This window comes from Balaenoptera borealis (genome assembly GCF_965194805.1).
Source record: "Balaenoptera borealis genome assembly, chromosome: 7".
Taxonomy (NCBI): domain Eukaryota; kingdom Metazoa; phylum Chordata; class Mammalia; order Artiodactyla; family Balaenopteridae; genus Balaenoptera; species Balaenoptera borealis.
Genome location: NC_138864.1, coordinates 20454768 through 20477452, shown reverse-complemented (window position 1 = coordinate 20477452; position 22685 = coordinate 20454768). Strand labels below are relative to the sequence as shown.

Sequence of the window (22685 nt, the reverse complement as noted above, 5' to 3'; positions counted from 1 at the left end):
TGTTTTATATTGAAAAAAAAGGGTTGTTGTTTTTTTCGCCCCTTCCTCCAGCTAATCTTCTTGTTTGAAAATGCATGCCTAAAACTAGTATTTGTTAAAGGTACATTTTTTTCCCTTTGTAGGAGGACATTTCCACTTCAATAAGCTAAGTTTAACCATATTGAATCAGAGCTCTGTTGTCTAATACACCTGTGCTTTTATAATAGCTTTATTTTAATCTGATTATCATTTAAATAAGTGTGCTGGAATCTTAGTGTATTGAGAACACTGGGAAAGTAAATTTCATATATTTTGTAGAAGTCCATTTTTCCCTAGGTTTTAGGCCTCTAAACCATGCAGTCTTTCTGTACAGGCCACATTTGCTTTTGATTCCTTCAGCAAATATTTATTGAGGGTATACTGTGTGCAAGGCTCCGTGCCAGGTGCTGAGGCCCAGTGACTCATGGGGCTTGGTCTGCTTCCTTTATTCTTTGTTAGCTTTGTCAGAGCGCACAGGGTTATGTAAACTTGTCCAGGTCACAGTTGTTTTGACTGTACTGATTTTTATACATTCCCGACAAAGTATAGTGGGCACTTGGTGAAAAACCCTGGGAGTTGGTGTAATCCCTTGTGCGGTATAATAAGAGGAATACTTGGTCTTTGTCCCAGCGCCTGGCACAGAGCTTCCAAAACCCTGGGGATCTCCTGAGTTTCTTTGGTGTGCTAACCAGTGATTCTTGGCTGAGGGGCTCCTGGATAACTTCAGAATGAGGGCTGGTCCCAGAAAGACCAAACTTTGATTGGAAGCTTGGAACTTTCAGCGCAACCTCGGAGAACGGGAGAGAGACTGGAGATGGGGTTAATCACCAAAGGCCAATGATTTAACACTTGGTGCCCATGTAATAAAACCTCCATAGAAACCTCTAAATGACAGGGTGCAGAGAGCTTGCAGATTGGGGCGCACATCAAAGAGCTGGGAGAGTGGCACTCCCAGAGAGGGCATTGACCCCCTCCCACTATATCTTGCTCTGTGCATCTCATCCATCTGGCTGTACTTGAGTTGTATCCTTTATAATAAACTGGTAAGAGTAAGGAAAGCACTTCCTGAGTTCTGTGAGTCATTCTAGTGAATTATCAAACCTGAGGAGGGCGTCATGGGAACCCCCAGTTTATAGCTGGTCGGTCAGAAGTATGGGTAGCCTGGGAATTGTGATTGGTGTCTGAAGTGGGGGCAGTCTTGTGGGACTGAGCCCTTTAACTTGTGGGATCTGATGCTAACTGCGGGTAGATAGTGTCAGAATTGAATTGAATTGTTGGACATTTGGTTGGTGTCAGAGAGTTGGAGAAACGGTGTTCGAAAAGACAACATGTATTTGGCACCAGGAGGAAAAAGAAACCCTTGTCCCTTGTCTATCACACTGTGTGAGTGTGTGTGTGTGTGTGTGTGTGTGTGTGTGCGCGCGTGCGTGCGCGCGCACGCAGTGAATGAAAAGATTGAGGGCCAAGCCCCAGAAGATGCAGACCCAATATAGTTCTCATTTCCCTGTTCTGTCCTGCAAACCCTGACAGTTGTCTGGCTACACCAGTGCACATTACACTGTCTGCAATGTGGGAAACTACTTAAATTTTGGGGGCATTCTAGATGACTAATGTATTATCGAAATACATATATGCACAACATGACAGGAAAAACTCAATGTAGGGTTCACATAAAGAAAAAGACTCTGCTCTTCATTACTGTGTAATTGCCAAACAAAGACTAGAATATATAGCTTCAGCTCAATTTCAGATTGCCCAGGAGGGAGGGGGTACAATTCAGAAAAAAATTCGAGGCAGCTCAGGTTATCTGGAGGCTTTGGTTTGAGGGTCCATCCAGACATAGTCTTTCATCCATTCATTCCTTGTATAGATATTTACTGAACTCCTAACCTCTTTGCTTGGCCCCTTGGTGAACAAGACAAAAGGTCCTCATTTTCACTCAACCTCTCTGTCCCCATTTTTTTGGACAAATGGTGTAGGATATTTTAACAAAAAAGAACAACTTTTTATTCATTCATTCATTCATTCATTCATTCATTCTACGTGTGTTTGTTTGAGAGTGTATAATACAGGTAGACTATTGGGAGATATTTAAAAGAGACATTGAGTTTGCCTTCAAGGACTGTCAAGCTTGTTTGTTCATCAATCAGTCATTCATTCAGAAAAATGCATTGAGCCAGGCACTGTGCCAGGTCAGTGCTAGGGAAATATAGAAATGAACAAAGCACACAGTCAGTCCCTGAAGGGCTACAGTTCCAGCCTGAAGGGGCAACAGGTGGTAACGTCTTTGGTAGAGTGAAGTGTGGTAGGTGATGGTAATGAGCTGTGCCCACACTTGAGGGACAGTGCAAAGGGAGCACAGCAGTGGGGTATCCTGAGTTAGCCCTGTGCAGGCGAGAGGTCAACACGTGACTCTTAATCGGACTTTTTAGATGGGGCTGGAGAGAAGGGATGGCTTGGAGAGGAGGTGGAGACTGTGTCAGTGAAGTTAAGGAGGTGTGAGCCACCATGGCTGTGCACAAAGCTGTAGGTGCTGTATTTTGATTTGGGTGTAGGAGGTGGCAGTAGGTGAATTTTAATATAGTGAAACAATTGCACATCAGTGCCAAGAACGAAACCTTGTAATATTGGCACAGTAAACAGTTCAATGAAATGGATAGCCCAGAAATAAACAAACATGTGATAAGGTAGGTATCACAAATCAGAAGGGTGTTAAGTAATAAATAATACTGGGGCAATTGATAAGTTATTTAGAAAGAAAATCGATTCTTACTAGTGATGATTTTTAGTCAGCATTTAGGGGCTTGAAACTTAGAAAGTAGAGGATTAAGATTTCCTTCTGTGAATTAAAACTTAAGATCAACACTAATGGGTCAAGGCTGTTTATAACAGGTTACCTTAAAGAACATAGTATCTTATCGACGCTATCACCTCACTGAACATATAGATCCTATGACAGTGGTTGACTTCACGGGCCCCACCCTCACAAGGGCCTCTAATTTGGTTTAGTGTTCTGCTCTTGCCCTCTTAAGAATCTTAACTTTTGAAAACGGGCGTATATTTTCATTTTGCACTGAGCCCTGCAAATGATGCATCAGTCCTGCCGGTGAGGCTGGTCAAACATGGAAACAGAAAGTTATGGCGCCAAGCTTTAGAGGTAGACGCTCTCCTGCTTTTAGGAAAGTTGCAGCAACACAGTTCAAGAGTCTGGGCCACATGAGCAGGACCATGTGTATTGTGTATGGATGCCTCGGGCTGTCCCAGACTGATGCATTAAATAGTCAATTTATTTGACAAACTCTCTCTTCCTCCCGTCTCCTTCTCACCAAGGAACCTTTTAATTGTGATCGGGCTTCTCCTGTGGTCTTCCTGCAGGGAGAGAGCTGGCTGGTCACACCGACTCCATACTGACTCGGGAAGTTAGTTCCTAAGCTGCCGTTCCGGTGATATGCGTCAGTGAGGTTCTTTAGTGGGAGCCTGTCCCGGGAAGAAGGTCCCCTTCTGTTAGGTGTCTGAGGCGGAACGCTGATGTCCAGGCGTTGAGCTGGTGAATTCACCAAAGCCGTCCAGCACAGAACAGCGGTTAAGGACAAGGCCTTTGCATAAAAAGGAATGAGGTTCTAACACCTGCTACAACATGGATGAACCTGGAAGCCATCATGCTAAATGAAATAAGCCAGCCACAAAGGACAAATATTATATGATTCCACTTACGTGAGGTACCTAGAATAGGCAAATTCACAGAGTCTGAAAGGTTAGAGGTTACCAGGGGCGGGGGGGCGGGAGGAATGGGGAGTTGTTGCTTTGCGGTTTCAGAGTTTTTGCTTAGGGTAATGAAAAAGTTTTGGATATAAATAGTGGTGGTGGTTATACAACATTGTGCATGTACTTAATGCCACTGAACTGTATACTTAAAAATGGCAAATTTTGTGTTATATATATTCTACCACAGTTTTTAAAAGTTAATAATGTAGTATACCAAAAAGCATTGAATGCGCGCTTTTCATGGGTGAATTGTATGGCGTGTGAATTCTATCTCAATAAAGCCGCTTTCTAAAACATTAAAAAAAAAAGAAAAGAACAAGGCCTTTGAAGTCAGCCAGACAGCCCTAGGGTCAAGTCCTGTGGTGCTACAAGATGATGTGCAATGTTGTGTGATGTTGGCCAAGATAGGTAACTGTGCCCCGTTCTTTCATCTGCCAGGTGGTGATTATGACACCTATCTTAGGGTTGTTGCAAGATGGAAGGGGAAAATATACACCAGGTCAGGGTTTCTCAACTTCAGCACTGTTGACATTTTGGACCAGGTCGTTCTTTCGTGGGGAGATGGGGAGAGGGAGCTGTACTGTGCAGGGCGGGGTGTCTAGCGGCATCCCTGGCCTCCCCCAGCAGCTTCCTCTTAACCCCCCACAGCTGTGACGACCAAAATGTCTCCAGACATTGCCTAAATGTCATGCTGGGGGGCAGAATAGGCCCTGGTTAAGAAGCACTCACTGGTCTAGGTGTATAGAGCAATGCCTGGAGAAAAGAAAGCTACCGGCAGGTTTTGTAATAATAATGACAGTCGTTGAACTGAAGATGACAATACTCCTGAGACCATCCTGAGGCCCCTGGAAAGACATTTGTCAGCCTTTCACCTGTCCTCTGCTCTTTAAATTTCTACATCCATGCCAGAATCAAGTCCACATGGATTAAAGGGTAAATGTAAAAAGGTCTACCTTTACAAAGTGAAAGAAGAGAAGTTACAGATCTGTAGATTTGCAAATAAAGAAGACTTACAAATACCAAACTCAAAAGCATTGGTACTTCTGTGATGTTTAACATTGGGGTTAAATCATATTGGGGAATTTTCTTCCCTGATGTCATTACATTAAAAACAAACAGCATGCATAATTGGTAAAAAAAAAAACAAAGACAAAAACAAAAAAAACTTGGTAATTATAGTTAAAAAGCAAACTGGAGGGAATTCCCTGGTGGTCCTGTGGTTAGGATTCCGCGCTTTCACTGCCATGGCCCCGGATCAATCCTTGGTTGGGGACCTAAGATCTTGAAAGGCACATGGCGTGGCCAAAAAAAAAAAAAAAGCAAACTGGATAAAATGATTATAAGAAATATGACAAAGTGGTATTGAGAAACTGGTATAAGTCAAAAAGAAAACCAAATACAAAAATAAATGCCTCAGACATAGGGACAAAAGAGGAAATACAGTCAGCTTACAATCATTTGAACATTGTTCAAATTCAGTAATACTTAAAAATTTAAATCTTTTTTTCATTTAAATTGGCAGAGATTTTGAGCATTGATGTCTAAGTCTGAGGTACCATTTAGAGGAGTCTCCTTACACATTTCTTATAGGACACTGGATGGGTATAATCCCATTGGGAAGAAACATGGTGATAAATATGCCTTAAAAGTTGTCATGCCTTTTAGCCCCCAAAATAACATTTGGGAATAATTCCACAGCATAAACTGAAATGTAGACAAATATTTATGCATGAAGATGTTTATTGCAAGGTTGTTTTAACAGAAGCCAGCTTCGTGTCTAGCATTAGGGGTGTGGTAAATTATAGCTTATGTAAATAATTAGCAATCCTTAAAACAATATTTACAAAATGTTTCCAATGGCATACAGAATTCTTCAGTGTTAAATGAAAAAGCAGGTTTTAAAATTGTGGATGCAGTATGAGCTCAGCTCAGAATAAAGACTGGAAAGGAATATGCAAAATATTAATAGTATTTGTTCCTGGAAGATTGAGTTATGGATAATTTACGAAAGTTACTCATAACTGCTTGATTAAATTGATCATTTCAAAGCAGACTTAGACTTTGTGTGTGTGTGTTCTTTCAGGTAATTTTTTGATCTTATGCGTTTCTATAGCTTGGAAATGAAGGTGAAAGAGGTTAGCTATGTTTCTCTGAATAAGAGAAAGGAAGCAGTTATCAGTGTCTTAAAGTGCAGCTTTATATTTTAGTAAATTCCTTATAAATTGCAATAGCAAACTGGCTTTGGGGGGTAGACTGCTTGCCCTGGGTGAGGTGAATTAATGGTTTTTTACACCACAGCACTCTTTTTGTTCACTAATTTTTAAAGATATATTTATTGTAGCATGTTTCTTGGTGAAGGAATCTTTAAAATGTCCATTTTTATTTTTATAGTATGTGCAGAAGCTTATAATCCTGATGAAGAAGAAGATGATGCTGAGTCCAGGGTATGTAATTTACTGAATGCATTAATTTTAAATTATACTCCCATATTGGATAAAGAAAATAATAACAGAAAAGATGTTAACAGGCATATAGGTTAACAGGAGGCATAATGGAATTATTTTGACTGTTTCTTTTCCTAGTCTTATCTCTCATAGTTTACTTCTTCTTCATGTTCTGTATAATTACTTCGATCCAAAGCGTCTCTCTCTTTGGATAAGAGGAAAGATGAACATAAAAACTCACTGAAGTTGTGGTTTTATTTCTCTTGCAAAAATATAGTCTGTGATGAAAAATGTTTTTAGCTATCTTTCCCAAAGTGATAATGTTATTTTTCTTAGACAAGCAAGTATTTCTAGGCAAGAAAAACGCTGGGAAAAGCCTTGTGCTCCTACTGTTTTATCACAACAGAAGCTTACTCTGAAACAACAACAAAAAATCACAGTAAAATTACATCTAAAATGTCAGTACAGCAGTTATTGTGTTTTAAAATCTATGAGTCTGATAGTTTGCTCAGAAGCTGATTTCTTGGAGGTCTTAATGTTTTTGCAAGACTTTGTCCAGTTTGGTTTGAAACAGTTTTTAAGCTGTGTCCTTTAGCTCCATTCTCCTATTATTTATTTAGTAGAAAGTAAACTCAATAGGAGATTACTGAGCCTGGAAATGGAAAATAATCATGTACTTTTTTTTTTTTTTTTGAGTACATACTTTGCAAAAGTTTCTTTTCTTCTATTTGGCCTTAAATAAAAACAAAAATCTGTTTCTGTAGCTCTGAAAAATACTAAAGTAAGATTGAGTTTTAACATAGAAAAGCAGATACTGGATCCCTAAGTCATTACATCATTAAGCTCCCTGAAATGTAAATAAAATCCAGTGGTAGAAAGATCAGGAGCTTTAAATGACACAGAAGATTTTGGAGAAAATCCCATTTCACTCCTGTCCCCACGGGGATTCGCAGCACCAGACTTGCAGTGTTCATTTCTCAGTACCATAACTTATGTATTTTGATCAGGTCCATAAATTCCAGTCTGAAAATTATGTTGCCTTAGGATCAAGGTATCGTCTCTAATGTGTAATGTGCTGTTACCCCTCCATGTGGTCTGAAAAACCCTCCCCTCTCCTACACTTTATTTATGTATCTCGCAGAAACACTAGTGGGTGACTTTGAAGACAGCGTTCTTTGTGTATAAATGTATATGATAAAACTTGGTAATTGAGATGTTCGATGAGCTGGTTTACCTTAGTAAAAATCTAAATAGAAAAGAACATTTAAAAATACATTTTGAAAACAATATACAGTATCTCATAGACTCAAACCATTTGGTCCACGTGGTTGGTAAAGTGGTTTGGCTGGGTCACTCCAACTAATTTCTAACAGTCCTGCTGGGGAGGCTATACCAGTTAAACTTCATTTGGCTGTGGGAAAGAAACAATCACACTGAGATAAAATACAAAAGAAAACATTGGGGAATTATTGGACATATGCTTGGAAACCTTGTAGAATTCCTGAAAGTGTTAAAGAAAACCCTAGGCTGTGGCTAGCAGGCAGGAGCCAGCCCCCTCTGGGGTCCTTCCACAGCACTTGTGCAGCACCTGAGAGAATCGACATTGAAAGGGAGTCAGCTGCCCGTTACTCTTATTGTGTCTCTCTCAGTTCAAAATCCCAGCTTCCCCGTGGAGAGTTTCTCACAGGCCTGACTTTGGCTGGGGGACCCCACTTATAAATGAGGGCATCCTGCAAGCCCACTCTTGGGCATATACCCAGAGAAAACTCTTAATTCAGAAAGGCACATGCACCCTTATGTTCATAGCAGCACTATTTACGACAGCCAAGACATGGAAGCCACCTAAATGTCCACTGACAGAGGAATGGATAAAGAAGATGTGGTACATATATACAAGGGAATATTACTCAGCCATAAAAAAGAATGAAATAATGGCATTTGCAGCAACATGGATGGACCTAGAGATTATTCTATTAAGTGAAGTAAGTCAGACAGAGTAAGACAAGTATCATATGATATCACTTATATGTGGAACCTAAAAAAATGATGTAAATGAATTTATTTACAAAACAGAAATAGACTCACAGACATAGAAACAAACTTAGGGTTACCAAACGGGAAGAACAGGGGGTGGGGTGGAGATAAATTAGGAGTTTGGGATTAACATATACACACTACTATCTATATATAAAATAGATAACCAACAAGAACCTACTGTACAGCACAGGGAATTCACAGGATATTCATATCCTGTAATAACCTATAATGGAAAAGAATCTGAAAAAGAATATGTATATGTATATATATGTATATATAACTGAATCGCTTTGCTATATACCCAAAACTAACATAACATTGTAAATTAACCATACTTAATTTTTTTTAATGCTTAAATTTTTAAAAAATGTTTAAAAAATAAATAAATGAGGGCAGTTCCTAGAGAAGGAGGCATCTTTGTGGGTTGGGCATTCACCCCGAGTTGTCCCTGTAACACCCTTCAACATTACTTTAATTTTTTAAATTAATTTATTAATGATATATTAATCATTATAATGAAGTGTCATGGGTTATCCATTAGGTTGACTCTTCTCTACTAAAAACTGTAATTTTGGGGCTTCCCTGGTGGCGCAGTGGTTGAGAATCTGCCTGCTAATGCAGGGAACACGGGTTCGAGCCCGGGTCTGGGAGGATCCCACATGCCGCGGAGCGGCTGGGCCCGTGAGCCACAATTACTGAGCCTGCGTGTCTGGAGCCTGTGCTCCGCAACAAGAGAGGCCGCGATAGTGAGAGGCCCGCGCACAGCGATGAAGAGTGGCCCCCACTTGCCACAACTAGTGAAAGCCCTCGCACAGAAACGAAGACCCAACATAGCCATAAATTAAAAATAAATAAATAAATAAATAAATAATTTAAAAAAAAAAACTGTAATTTTTTTTACATATTAAAATATTTTAAAATAAAATATTAAACATTTTAATAAATATTAAATATTAAAATATTTTAATATTAGAATACTAAAATATTTTAATATTTTTCATCTTAGATACTATAAGGCACTTGTACCATAGCCCTTGGAAATGATTATTACAGATTTCAAAATTTAATTGGCTCTAAACCGATACTGGAAAATGTCTGTAAGGAAAACATGAAGTGTATTTCGATAAACTAACATTTCATTTGGACATTTTGTCTTATTTCAGAGACTCTATTTATATTATCAAATCCCAAAATCTCAGAGTAGTATAAATAGATATTTATTCTTTGATATGTATTCAAAGAAAATTCAAACACTTAAGACTGATTTTGGAAAACAACAAATTAGATTTTGGTTGGAATACCTTTAACAAATGAAAATGTAAGGGTTATATACATCTAGCATGTAGAAACTGGCAGAGAAGGGCTGGTAAATTTAAGAATGGAGCATTTCTTTTTTCTGTTATTCCATAAAGTGTTTTGGGAGTGCCTTCTGCATATCTGGCCGGGTGCTGGGTATACAGTGGTGAGCACGACGGAAAAGTTCTTGCCGTCTTAGAGTCTAATAGCAGAAGCCGACCACAAGCTAGTAGATTAACGGTCACAAAATATGAAGTGCTAAAAGGACAGTGTAACAGGGTGTAGGAATTAAAACCAAACCAAACCCCCCAGATCAACAGCGTCCCTAATGAAATGGAATAGTTGGAGAAGGGCTTCTTGAAGTGAGACCAGAGGATGCACGTGGAGAGTGTCTTGCCAAAAGCCCAGGGGTGCATTTTGGGTTGACCCAAGTCCATCAGAGTGGGAGGAGTCGGAGGCTCTGAATAAAGGCAGGTGTGGCTGAGGCTGGTTGGCTGAGGTGAGGGTGGAGAAGGAGTGGGGATTAATTCTCTGTGAATGTGATGGACTCCATTGAGGTTTTAATCTGGAATGCGGTGCTCTGATTTAAAGTTTTAAAAGATTACTTTCAGCTCTGTGTGGAGAATAGATTGGACAGGTATGAAAATATCTTGTACAGACTTCCCTTGCTTCACAAAATAGATGCACGGTGTTTCCTTTAAAGAAAACATGTAATTCAGTGTTACTTACTGTTTTTCTAATTTATTTTTGATTGAAAGACAACAGAGGTTATGGCAGGAGTTGACAGACTTTTCCTGTAAAGCTTTTTTTGGGGGGAATTTTACTATTTTCAGTGAATAAATACTTTAGGCTCTGGGGGCCGTGCTGTTTCTGTCACAACTATTCAGCTCTGCTTTTATAGCAGGAAAACAGTCATAGACAACATGTAAATGAACGGCTGTGGCTGTGACCCATGAAAACTTTATTTCTGGACATTTGAATTTGAATTTCATGTAATTTTCATGTGTCAGGAAACATTCTTTTGATTTTTTTCCCCCAATCATTAAAAAATGTAAAATCATTCTTAGCATAGGGGTCATGCAAAAAGAAATTTGGCCTTCGGGCCATGGTCTGCTGACCCTGGTTTCTAGTATGAACTCTGTGGCCAGCCTACAGCTGGGGTGAATCCCAGCTCTGCAGCTTCTGAACTGTGTGACATGGAAGAAGTTACCTGGGCCAGTTAATTTTCTTACTTTTTATCTCTTGAGAGATCACACAGTATTTGTCTTTCTCTGTCTGACTCATTTCACTTAGCATTCACCTGCTTCATGGGATCTCTTACTAGGATAAAGCTAGTAATAAAGCCCTTTTAAAATTTTTAAAGCCCTTAAAACAGTGCGTGGCACATAGTAAGTGCTACATCAATATTTGTTTAACCAATAAGATTTTTATCCTGAAATCAGAAATAAATTTTAATAAAAAACAAAGTGGCCTCTAGTATAATAAAAATCACATTTGGGCACATTGCCGAGGCCTTAGTTATCCAGATGCAGATCTCATATGTCGGATCACACCAAATCCAACCGAAGGAAATGAGTCTCTAGAAGTAGGAGAGCGTCTTCTGAGCAGTTGGTACAGGGCAGGGGAGCCAGAGCTTCAGAGATTCACCCGATTTCTGACTGTTTGCTTTCCAGGATGCAGAGCAGGATTTTCATGGCCGGGGGTGGAGGCTATGATAGATAATGGACTCTGGGCACTGAGGAGTGATGGCAGGGAGAGGGAAGAAAGGAAAAAGGGAAACAAAGAGGAGAGCAGTAGACAGTAGTAAGGGTGGCAGGATGGAGAAACAAGATTTGGAAATATGAATTCATAAGAAGAGAAGTAGCTGGAGAGAGAAAGAAGAGGAAAAAGGTGGGTTTTAAAAAATTTTTTATTGACGTATAGTTGATTTACAACGTTTCAGGTGTACAGCAAAGTGATTCAATTATATATATATATAACTTTTTCAGATTCTTTTCCATTATATATATGTATATATTTTTTACATCTTTATTGGAGTATAATTGCTTTACAATGTTGTGTTAGTTTCTGCGGTATAACAAAGTGAGTCAGCTATACGTATACATATATCCCCATATCCCCTCCCTCTTGCGCCTCCCTCCCACCCTCCCTATCCCACCCCTCTAGGTGGTCACAAAGCAAAAGGTGGGGTTTTGTGTGAGGTGTTCATACAAAGTGAATGGGTCAGGAGAGAAAGACTTAAACTGATGACAAGGGTAAAGCAGGTACAAACTGGTGTTAAAAATGATTTAAAAAGACAGTTTAAGTGATACAAACATTATTTAACACTGCATGAAGTGGGCAGTCTCCATTCCCAAGGGTCCAGAGAGCTGCAAAATGGGGTGGAGGGTAGGAAGCTTTTATAGGATAAAGAGTAAGGAACAAGGAAGAGAAAAACAGAAAATAAATAAGGAGCAAGGAAGTAAGCGTAGAGCCCAGATTTGGCTTGGCTTTTGGGGATTGGCTGACTGGATATTCTGTGTTTCTGGCAAAGCGGGGCATCTATAGGGACACGAGAGTTATCTAAGCTTTGGTTTGCTGACGTGGCACCCCGGACAGAGGTGGCTCCATCTTGGCCCTAGGAAGTCATTTCAACATCAGCGACACATTATCCCCAACCTTTTCTCTCTGAGGATAGAGCTTCTCAGCAGGCAAACGTTTATGACTGCTTCAGTTCGAAGTTCCAGATGGCTTTTGTGAAGTGAGAAATAACTTTTTGTTTTATTGTGTTAGCCTTCCTTATTTGAAGTAGGCACGTGTGAATTTTGGTTGGCATGATTTAGTTCATATCCAAATTTTTAAAGTTTTTTGTATAGCAATGAGTTCTTAGGCAGGAGGATCTGCTTTTTCTGGGTCCATGTGCCATTGTAGAATCTAGGTTGAGGTGAATATTAATTAGGAAACAAAAGTCTGCATATCCCTTACCCTTGGAGGAAAAAACTGCAGCAACGTCCTCTCTCACTGGCTAATAGTATGTAGCAGTATACTGTGTATACTGCTCTTGTGTGTGTGTATAGTCTATAAGCAGTACACACATAAATAGTACACATATACTGTACATTTCCTCAGTTTTTCTTGGACCTGATTTTCAGCCATCTGAGATGGGTTTGAAATGCCGATTTTAATTTCCCGTCGTGAGATGTGATGTGTTCACGGGTACAAAGCTCACCGCTGCCCGATCCTGGTTGCTGTGACGGTGGGGCTCCTGCTCAGCCTCCTCTCTTGCAGTCACTCTGTGTGTGAATGTTAGAATAGCAAAAGGTGGTGTATGGGTCTCCAGGAGACCACCTCGATGTCTTCTGCTTTTAGGACCATCTCTTGCCTCGCTGACTCATTTTATAGTTACACAGTACCCGCGTTCACAGAAGAATGGGCCTTTGGGGCCAAGTCGGTGAGCCTTCTGCTGGTCGGAAGGGACTCAGGAGAGTGGGCCGCACTTGCAGAAGGCGTTCTGTTGGCCTTTACCCTCGGGAATGAAAGTTTCTGAGCAAACAGTACACTGGTTTTCTTTGAACTCGTTCTCAGATGAGCGCACCAAGACTGTTGGATTCATTCTCCCTCAGATCCATAGTCTCCTTGCTGTGACAGTGCGTGATTGCTTGCTCCCTGTGGAAAATCACCCTCCGTGGGCGTAGTTATTATATATACATTGTGCATAAAAATGTATTTAACATCTAATGCAATAGACAGGTAAGAATTTACTCGCTTCTAGAGACTTTATCAAGTTTTGAAGGAAAGAGCTACATCCTGAAAGAGTATTAAATTCAGTGGTAAAGAGTATGAAACAGTATTAAAGAGTATTAAGCAGAATAAAGGCAGTCTGTAGATTTTCAACATAGCTGTTACAACATGTTGTCCTTTTGTATGTTCCTGCTGACTGGAGCCTTGGTGGCTTTAGTGATTAGCCAATGCAGACCCTTACAGAATGAACTTGCTAACCTGGGGGAAACACTCCTTTGAAAAAACTTGCAAGTACTGTATTGATGAATGTACACCACCTCCCTGAGACAAACTGTATTACTTTCCCCTATTTAGCAGGCTGGTAGTTAATGTCTAGTCACCTAAAGTGAACCTCAGCACTAACCGTTCTTCCTTCTAATATCCTGCTAGGAAATTTTATCCCTTATGAATAAGGTGAGTAGACTAATTGTTAATTTGGTGTCCTTTTAGATTATACATCCAAAAACTGATGATCAAAGAAATCGATTGCAAGAAGCTTGCAAAGACATCCTGCTGTTTAAGAACCTGGATCCGGTAAGATAAAATCTCAATAGTAGCAATGGTTTTTTTTCAGTGTTCGTGTGGAGAACTGTGCAGGATCTTGGACTTCACCCTCTTTACAAGCTAACATCACCCAGGGCGATGTAAAGGCCCCACTGCAGATGTCTGCATACGCAGTGGGTTGTGTTCTAGGAGCTGGGGAGGTCGCTGCTCTCATAGCGAGGAGTGAGCGCCTGTTTGTCAGCGGAAGGCTTCTCATCCCTCAAGGTTACTTGCTGCAAACACAGCCCTGAGAAGTGGCCCAGGTGAAGAGAGGTTAAGACTTTGCATTCTTCGCCCACTCAACAGGAACATGTAGGGATGTACAGGGCCCATGGGGGAATGTCTCTTTCACCAGTCAGTAATAGTCATTATTTTAATGTATGACTTTCATATTATACATATTTTTAAAGTAAAGTTTTACTTGGCTTTAAAGGTAGAGGGTTTTTTTTTCTTCGTAAAGATTTTGAAATCTCTAGTCTTTGGTTTGGGGTGTATTTCTGGAGTGACCATACTGTTCAGACTTTGCCCTTCACCCGGACCTAAATGCTCTGCTTCCATCATCACGGATTATGCTTATTCACTGCTATCTGGTCATTTGGGAAAGAGCCCCTGCTGCCATGTTCCCCATGTGAAACCTGAGTCAGCTTTGGTAACTTACCTCGATTCTTTTTTCGGTCAAACTCAACATCTTAATAGTTTTCGGATTGATGCCCTAGAGAAGAACGCATTAATCAAGACCCACTCTTTTAAGATGAGGTCTTTTTAAAAAGGCCATTTTTTATAAAGAGGAAAGTACTGCTTTATACAATGTCTTCTGTGCTGGGTCATCTTATACCCTGAAATTATTTTTAAAAGCTCTTTGGTTTCTAATACCATTTATGTTAATGTTATATCCTCCAGGATCACAGATTATATTGTGTGACTGTGGAGATTTTATTTTAGGGCCACATAATACAAGTTTTGTCCACTTTGATCCACGTCCTCTACTTACCACCAAGTCTGCAAAACTAGGAGCTCTAAAGAAAGAGTTACTGGTAGTTTTCTCTAACAATGGAAGAATAAGAAATGGGATTAAGATAGAAAATTTAGGAATTTCGTTTATGAATGGAAAATCTTCCTGGTAGTATTAAATAGTAGAATAAGTGACTAAAAGGAACTTGTTAAATTTTGATGGGCTTCCAAGTAATCTCAGATTTCATTTATCTAGAATGGTAATGATTCTGTGAAATAAAGGACATGAAACTATGACCTCTAATGATCTCCCACCAGAATGAGACCAAATAATTATTAGTGGAAAGATACAACTTTATGTGTGTGTATAAGATGATAATTTTGCTATTGGAACTAAACTAAGTATTTAATTCTTTTGCTTCAGATACACACAGAAGACAGCTGTGAAATTAATCCTTAGTTTTATCCTTAGGGGTAAGCTTCAGCCAAGAAGGTTCTCTATTTTCAGGCCAGAGCTTTGTGTGGGAGAATTTCAGAGTCACCAAAAACAGTACTTCTCAAGCTTTAATATGCCTGTATATCATCAGAGGATCTTGTTAAAAATGCAGATTCTGGTTGAGTAGATCAGTAGTGGAGCCTGAGAGTCTGCATTTCTCACAAGGTCCCAGGTGATGGCAACGCTGTCAGCCCACAACCATCCTCTGAGTAGGAAGGACCAGAGCCCAATGTGAAAACGTTCGAGGTCAGTATTTTGGTACTACCATATGTTATTTTGTTTGCGTGCTTCTCTATTCAATTCAACTGGTATTTTAATGCTTCAGCAGTGACCAAACAGTGATACTGTGTAGTCAAACAGTAAGTGATGAACAGGCATGAGTGGAATCACTGCCAGTTATAATTTCCTGGCATGCTGCCTATTCTATTCCATCCTCTAAATTACATTGATTTTTCTTGCCATTTCAACTTTAACTCTTTTAAAGCATTGTGAAAGTTTTGGTTGCATTTAAAATAATTAAAAAAAAAACTTTTCCTGGTATATTCTGGCAGGGAGCATCTTAAATTAAAATGGTTATTTTTATAAACATAGGCATTTTTTTTAGCCTTTTTTTAGTTTTCACTGCTCTGATGAAGGTCTTCAATATATATATTTTAAAGGTCACAGTTCATAGCGACAAAAAAGAAAAAGCCCATTGATGAATTACCAAGTTCATAAGTTATCATTATTGAATGTTTTATAGGGAGGAAGTAAATATATTTACATAGTTGTTTCCAAAAGATCTTTTTTTGAATTCGAGCTCATACCATCTTGATTTATTTCCCTACTATCTTAAATCCTTCTAAGAATGATACAGAATATAAATAAGTAACAATTAATTCTTCTCAGCAAATAACCACCTGGAATAAGAAATTTATCCCCAAACATAGCAGATTGAAGATTTTAAGTTAAGTTCATATTTTAAGCAGCTTTCTAGTTTTTTATCATATACAATTTTTGTCATAACCCAAATGCATTTAAATTGAATTATATATTACACTTATATAATCTGCCTATCATATAGCAGCTCCTTTCAGGTCAATTCCTTGACCACCCACTACGTTCCAGGGCCTGTATGAAGCATAGGATGCCACAAAAATACTTAGACATGGTTCTTGTGCTCTTGGAACTTATCATTTAGTGAGGGATTCAAATACACATACAAAGCAATTTGGTAAAACATGATAAATGCTGTAATACGGTCAGGGCGCTATGAGAGGATGAGGGTCTCTCAGCCCCACGTGAGGATCCAGGAAGCTGGAGAGGCCACCTGAGATGAGCCTCAGAAAATGAGTCGGAAATCGCCAGCCGAACGAAAAGCACAGAGCGCGTTAACGCTGGAGTCTAAAGTGGAAGACATCCCGTGGTGGGGCTCAGACGTGTGTGCCATGTCGGGAAGGAGCAACGTGGCATGCCGCACCGTAGCAGCGGACACACACTATAAACAGTAGCATTTTAAGCAGAGGAAGTAACAGTCAGGGGTGTCTGAGGTCACTGTGGTGGCAGGGTAGGGGGTGGAGTTAAAGGCGAGAGACAATAGGTCAGGAACAAAGGAAAGAAGCTCAGTGAGGAAACCGCACCGCGATCCATGCCAGGAAATGGATCCAGGAAAGAGCCATGCTGTGGTCCAGGGAAAAGAAACACGCCCAACTAAGGAGGAGGGGGGAAGGGATGGTTTCATAAAATACTCAGGACGAGCAGAAGTTGGTACCTGCTGACTGAATGAATCGGGACCCGACAGAAATAGTCTCGGATGACCCCCAGAGTCTGGCTGCGGAGGTGGTACCTTTTCCTGAAATGGAAAAACTTGGAAGGAGGAAGGGGAAGCAGTAATTACTAACCAGCAAGAAGAACAGTCTTGGCTTTGCATCCACTATCTCACTTGACTTTCCTAAAGGCGTTGTTTAGCTTGAAAATCTAGCATCTCCTAGACCTCAGAACATTTTTCCTTGGAGTTCTGTATATTCATATATTGAGCACAGCATTTATAATTATTAACCTCTTTGAAGATGTTCTTTTCATGAATATTTTAATGCTCGACTCAGTAGGCCATTTTTCTTCTGAAATATTTCTAATTTTAGGCAAACTGAAATAATCTTCTTATGCTATGTGATAGGCTCTTTCATTAATGGAGAGTAAATTGTTATTTTTTAAGGGAGTCAAAGCCCTTTTACCGAGCTCAGTCTCTAATTTACATTCTGTAGGCGAATAAGATGTGGATTTCCTACAGTAGCTGTCAGTCACCGAGATAAGCCTCTGCATATTAAATATTTCCTATGTTCTTTTCACTCTGTGCATAATTATGGGGAAATTACATTTTGATTGACTAGAACAGACACTTGTCACATAGAGAAGTTCTAAAGGAAATAGTTGTTCTGTATTTTATCAGGGATTACTTTTTCATATATCCATGTACAAATTCTTAAGCTTGATAACATTTTAAAATGCAGCTAATTCCAAAATAACAAAAAAAAATTTGCTATAGCACTATATTTCATCTTTTTCTCCATTTGACATTCAGGGCTAGAGCTAGCTAATCAATAAAGCTGATAGTCCCCCCGCCCTCCGTCTGCTCTAAATGAGTTGAAATATAAATAATAAGCAAAATAAAATATTAGTAAACTATTTAATCAAACTTCATAATTTTGATAGGTGACCGTATGTCGCCTGGGTTGATGAACTCCCAATTAGCACCACATCGAGAAGGCACTGTCTTACTGCCCCCCATTGGCTTCATCTTCAGCCCTGGCTGCTTGCTGTTTCACACATAGGTGCTAGAGCTCACACGGGGACCCAGGGAGGGGATGAAAGCCATGTCCTGCAAACCCATCACCCTCTTTCTTCTCAAAGTTTTTCTTACCCACATAAAGATGTAATGTTATATTCTCTGTTTAAATGGAGAGTTTGGTTTTTTAATTAATTAAAAAATTTAAATCAGTATGCATATAGAATTTACAAAAATTCAAAAGGAACAAAAGAGTAGTCAGTGAAAGGAGATCTCCCTTCCATCCCTGTCTCCCAGCAATCCAGTTTCTCAGGAGCCAAGTTCTTTTAGCACTATCATGCATATTTTTCTAGGGTTACTCTATGTGTATACAAGTATATTCTTTTTAAAATTTTGGTGGCAGCAAACTCTACACGTAGAGTTCTTCCCCAGTTCTTTTTTTTTTTTCTAACACTTTATCTGTATTTATAGAGTTTTCATATTCTTTCTTAATATTATTTTTATCAGTATTTTTATAAAAGTTTAAATTGGTAGCATTTATGTATTATAAAGCTAAACCATGAAAACACATTGTGTTTTGCTGTTGTCTAATGTATTAACATTGTATATACAAGAAGAGGCACCCCAAATAATATTGAAAAAGAAGAACAAAGTTGAAGGACTCACACGTGCCAATGTCAAAACTTTTACCTCAAAGCTGCAGTAATCAAAACAGTGTGTTACTGGCATAGGGATAGACATACAGAACAATAGAATAGCGTTGAGAGTCGAGAAACAAACCCATATGTCTATGGCCATTTGATTTCAACAAAAATGCCAAGATCATTCACTGGGAAAAGAATAGTCTTTTCAATAAATGGTGCTGGGACAACTGGGTATCCACACACAAAACAACAAGGTTGGACTCCTACTTCACACCATGTACAAGAATTAACTCAAAATGGATCAAAGACCTAAATGTAAGCTGTAAAACTATAAAACTCTTAGAAGAGCTTTATAGAAGGGCCTCGTATTCAGAATATAGAAAGAACACTTAGAACTCAACCACAGAAGGACAGACAACCCAACTGTAAAATGTGCAGAGTTCTTGAATAATAGACATTTCTCCAGAGAAGATATACAGATAACCAATAAGCACATGAAAAGATTCTCAGCATAATTAGTCACTAGGGAAATACAAGTCGAAACCACAATGAAATACCACTTCACCCCCACTAGGATGAGTATCATTTTGTTAAAAAGGAAAATAACAGGTGTTGGCAAGGATGTGGAGAAATCGGAACCTGGTACATTGCTGGTGGTAAAGTAAAATGGTCCAGGCACTGTGGAAAACAGCTTGGCCGTTTCTCAAAAAGTTAAACATAGAATTACCATATGACTCAGCAATTTCACTCCCATGTGTAGATCCAAAAGAATTGAAACAGGTGTGCCAATAAGTACTTGTATATGAATGTTCATAGTCGCACTATTCACAATAGCCAAAAGGTGGAAAGAACCCAAGTGTCCATCGACAGGTGAATGGGTAAGTGAATTGTGGTGTGTGTTCGTATATATATAGTGGAATATTATTCATCCATAAAAAGGAATGAAGTATGATATATGCTATAACATAGATGAACCTTGAAAACATTATAATGAGTGAAGTAAGCCAAACACAAAAGATCACATATTGTGTGATTCCATTATATGAAATATCCAGAATAGGTAAATCCATAGAGACAGAAAACATATTGGTAGCTGCCAGGGCCTAGTGGGAGGGGAGAATGGGGAATGACTGCTTAATGGGTGCACGGTTTCCTTTTGTGGAAATGTTTTGAAAGTAGGTACAGGTGGTGGTTGCACAACTTTGTGGCCACTGGTCCACTTTAAAATGGTTAACTTTATGTGACATGAAATTTTACTTCATAAAAAATGTATATATAATCCATCCGAACATGTTGATTTACTTTAGTTTTAATATTTAATGGTTAGAACACCCTTTAAGGATGAGTTTGGGATTAACATATACACACTACTATATATAAAATAGATAATCAACAAGGACCTACTATATAGCACAGGGAACTATATTCAATAGCTTGTGATTACCTATAAGGGAAAAAAATCTGAAATGTATATGTATAACTGTATCAATTTGCCGTACACCTGAAACTAACACAACAGTGTAAGTCAGCTATACTTCAATTTTAAAAAATGGTTTAAAAAAATCAACTGTTTACAGAATCGATCACTGAAGCACCTCCTCAAAATCCCTGGCTTCCAGAAAACAGTTTGAAAACCACTGAGCCCTTTTGACAGCATGTGGAAGGTGGGAGCCTGTCTTGACAGGAACAGGGAGCTCATCTCTTTGCCCTGTCACTGCTAGACAGCTGTCCTTCTTAGGTCTTTACATTGTTCCAAAACCTCCAGAAACTTCCACCCAGCAGTCCCAGTCCTGGCCTCTGGAATCACCGACATCATCATTGTGGCAGCAGATAGCATGTGTTCGCTGAAGTTCCTCCTACAGCAGGGTTTCAGATTTCCTGATTGCCCTTCTTTGAGTGTTCTCGCGCTTGTCAGCAACTCCAGTAAAAGATAGGGGGTCTTAAAATCCATACTTTTTTTTTTTATAGCTGCATAGCTTTCCAATGCATGGATGTATCAAACTTATTTATCCAGAGCCCTGTAGATAAACTTGAGTTTTCAATTCTTTGCTATTACAATGCACATTTTGCAGTGAAAAATGCCCATGCACATGTCATTTGACAAATGTGTTACAGAATAACTTCCTAGACAAGGAAGAGTGAGGTGACGGGTAGCGCGTTTGAAATGATACCGACTGTTGACAGTGCGCCCTCTGAGACCCGTTCCCATCAGCCGTCTGCAGGAGGAACCCTCCTTCCCACACCATCTCCACCAGTGTGTTAGTCTAACATTTTTATCTTTCTGAATCTGGCAGGTGAAAAAGGGTATCTCCTTTCAATTTTGATTTGCATTCCTCTTTATTTTGAAAGAAGTTGAACATCCTTTTTGTGTTTTTAAGAGTTCCTTCCCCCTTTTCTGGAAGCTTTGCAGGTCAGGTCTGTATCTTTGATGTTCTAAAACCACACTGTCGTGTGGGTGTGGAGGTTCTGGTCCTTGATTGTGCCGGGCCCTTGAGTGAGCCCTTTCAGTCTGAAAACTGACATCCTGTGGTTCTGGAAAATTCATCCCATATTTCTTTGATTATTTTCTCCCCTTTGTTATCTCTAATATCTCTTTGTCTGGAACTCCTGTCTTTTCATCTGTCGACTTTCTTTGAAGTTTTTATTTTAATTTACCTTCTTAGTTCTTTTACAAGAAAATTCTGTAATGGGAGGTACATGTTACGCATTTGTCAAAACGCACCAAGTGTACAGCACCGCACCAAAGGTGAACCCAGATGTCAGCTGCGGACTTTGTGTGATAATGATGGCAGTGTAGGTTCATCACTTGTAATAAATGTACCTTCTGGTGGGGATGTTGACAGTAGGGGAGAGGCTGGGGGGAGGCAGGGGGTTTATGAGAACCCTTTATGCTTTTCGCTCCATTTTGCTGTGAAGCTAAAACTTCCAGTGGTGGGGCTCAGACGTGTGTGCCGTGTCAGGAAGGAGCAGCGTGGCATGCCGCACCGTAGCAGCGGACACACACTATAGACAGTAGCATTTTAAGCAGAGAAAGTAACAGTCAGGTGTGTCTGAGGTCACTGTGGTGGCAGGGTAGGGGGTGGAGCAGCTAAAACTGCTCTCAAAAATAAAATATTTAAAAGGAAGAAAAAATTTTGGTAATCATGTTTTCAGTTTTCAAATTTTGGTAATCATGTTTTCAGTTTTCAACTTACCCATTTTTCTGTGATTGGCCCTTTTTCTAAATATCCTGTTTTTCATCTCATGGATGTAACATTGTCTTGAACATCTCTGGGTATACAAAGTAGAACTTTCTGAAAGCTCGTCACTGTTCTTGAATTTTCTAGCTCATTTGGTGTTATACTGCTGTTTATCTTAGTCTTGTAGGCTACCAGAGGGGCCACGGAAAGCTGATGTGGAGCCCTGAATAAGTATGGCAGGGCTGTCCACCAGTGTCCTGCTGGTTGAGTGACAGGGGGCCAGCTGTTAACATGGGGGAACCCCTCATCCCAGCAAGTGAAGGTCCTTGTGCCAGGGCACCGGTCTTCACAGTAGCTGTTCTAGTTCTCATTTATTCAGTTTCTCCCAAGAACCTGACTCTGATCTTTTGTCTGGGAAGAATTGGGGTTCATATTTGGTTGCCAGGTGTTCTGTGTTCAGGGTTGAGGCGTTTGGAAGGAAGGTATCAACCGATCGTGGAGGATTTTGAATCGGTCTACCTGTTTCAGCTGTGTCTCAGTCCCGTTCTGACCGGACCGGGTGTTTCCCAGTCTGGAGCCTTTGGAGCTCTGACAGGTGGTCAGCCCCTCCACACTGCAGCCCCACCTGCCCTTCTCTGGGCTGCATGCTTTCTCTGCCCCCATTTAACTTCCCTTTGCTCTAGAAATCTCTCTGCCAGTTTCCCCTTCCCATTCTCATGGTTGTGGAGTCGTACCTTGATAGTCTCTATGAAATGTTAATGGCGTCTCAAAAAGAAGAGAATCACACGT

The 22685-nt window shown here is 39.8% G+C and overlaps 1 protein-coding gene across 2 annotated transcripts in view; it reads left to right on the top strand.

Annotated features, from left to right (window-relative positions):
• PRKAR2B (protein kinase cAMP-dependent type II regulatory subunit beta) overlaps window positions 1-22685 on the top strand; it is a 103173-nt gene that overhangs the window by 55668 nt on the left and 24820 nt on the right. For both annotated transcript variants that reach the window (XM_082399872.1, XM_082399873.1), the window contains exons 3-4: window positions 6175-6227; window positions 13770-13853. In XM_082399872.1, the coding sequence (XP_082255998.1) occupies window positions 6175-6227; window positions 13770-13853 (137 nt within the window). The remainder of the gene's footprint in view (window positions 1-6174; window positions 6228-13769; window positions 13854-22685) is intronic.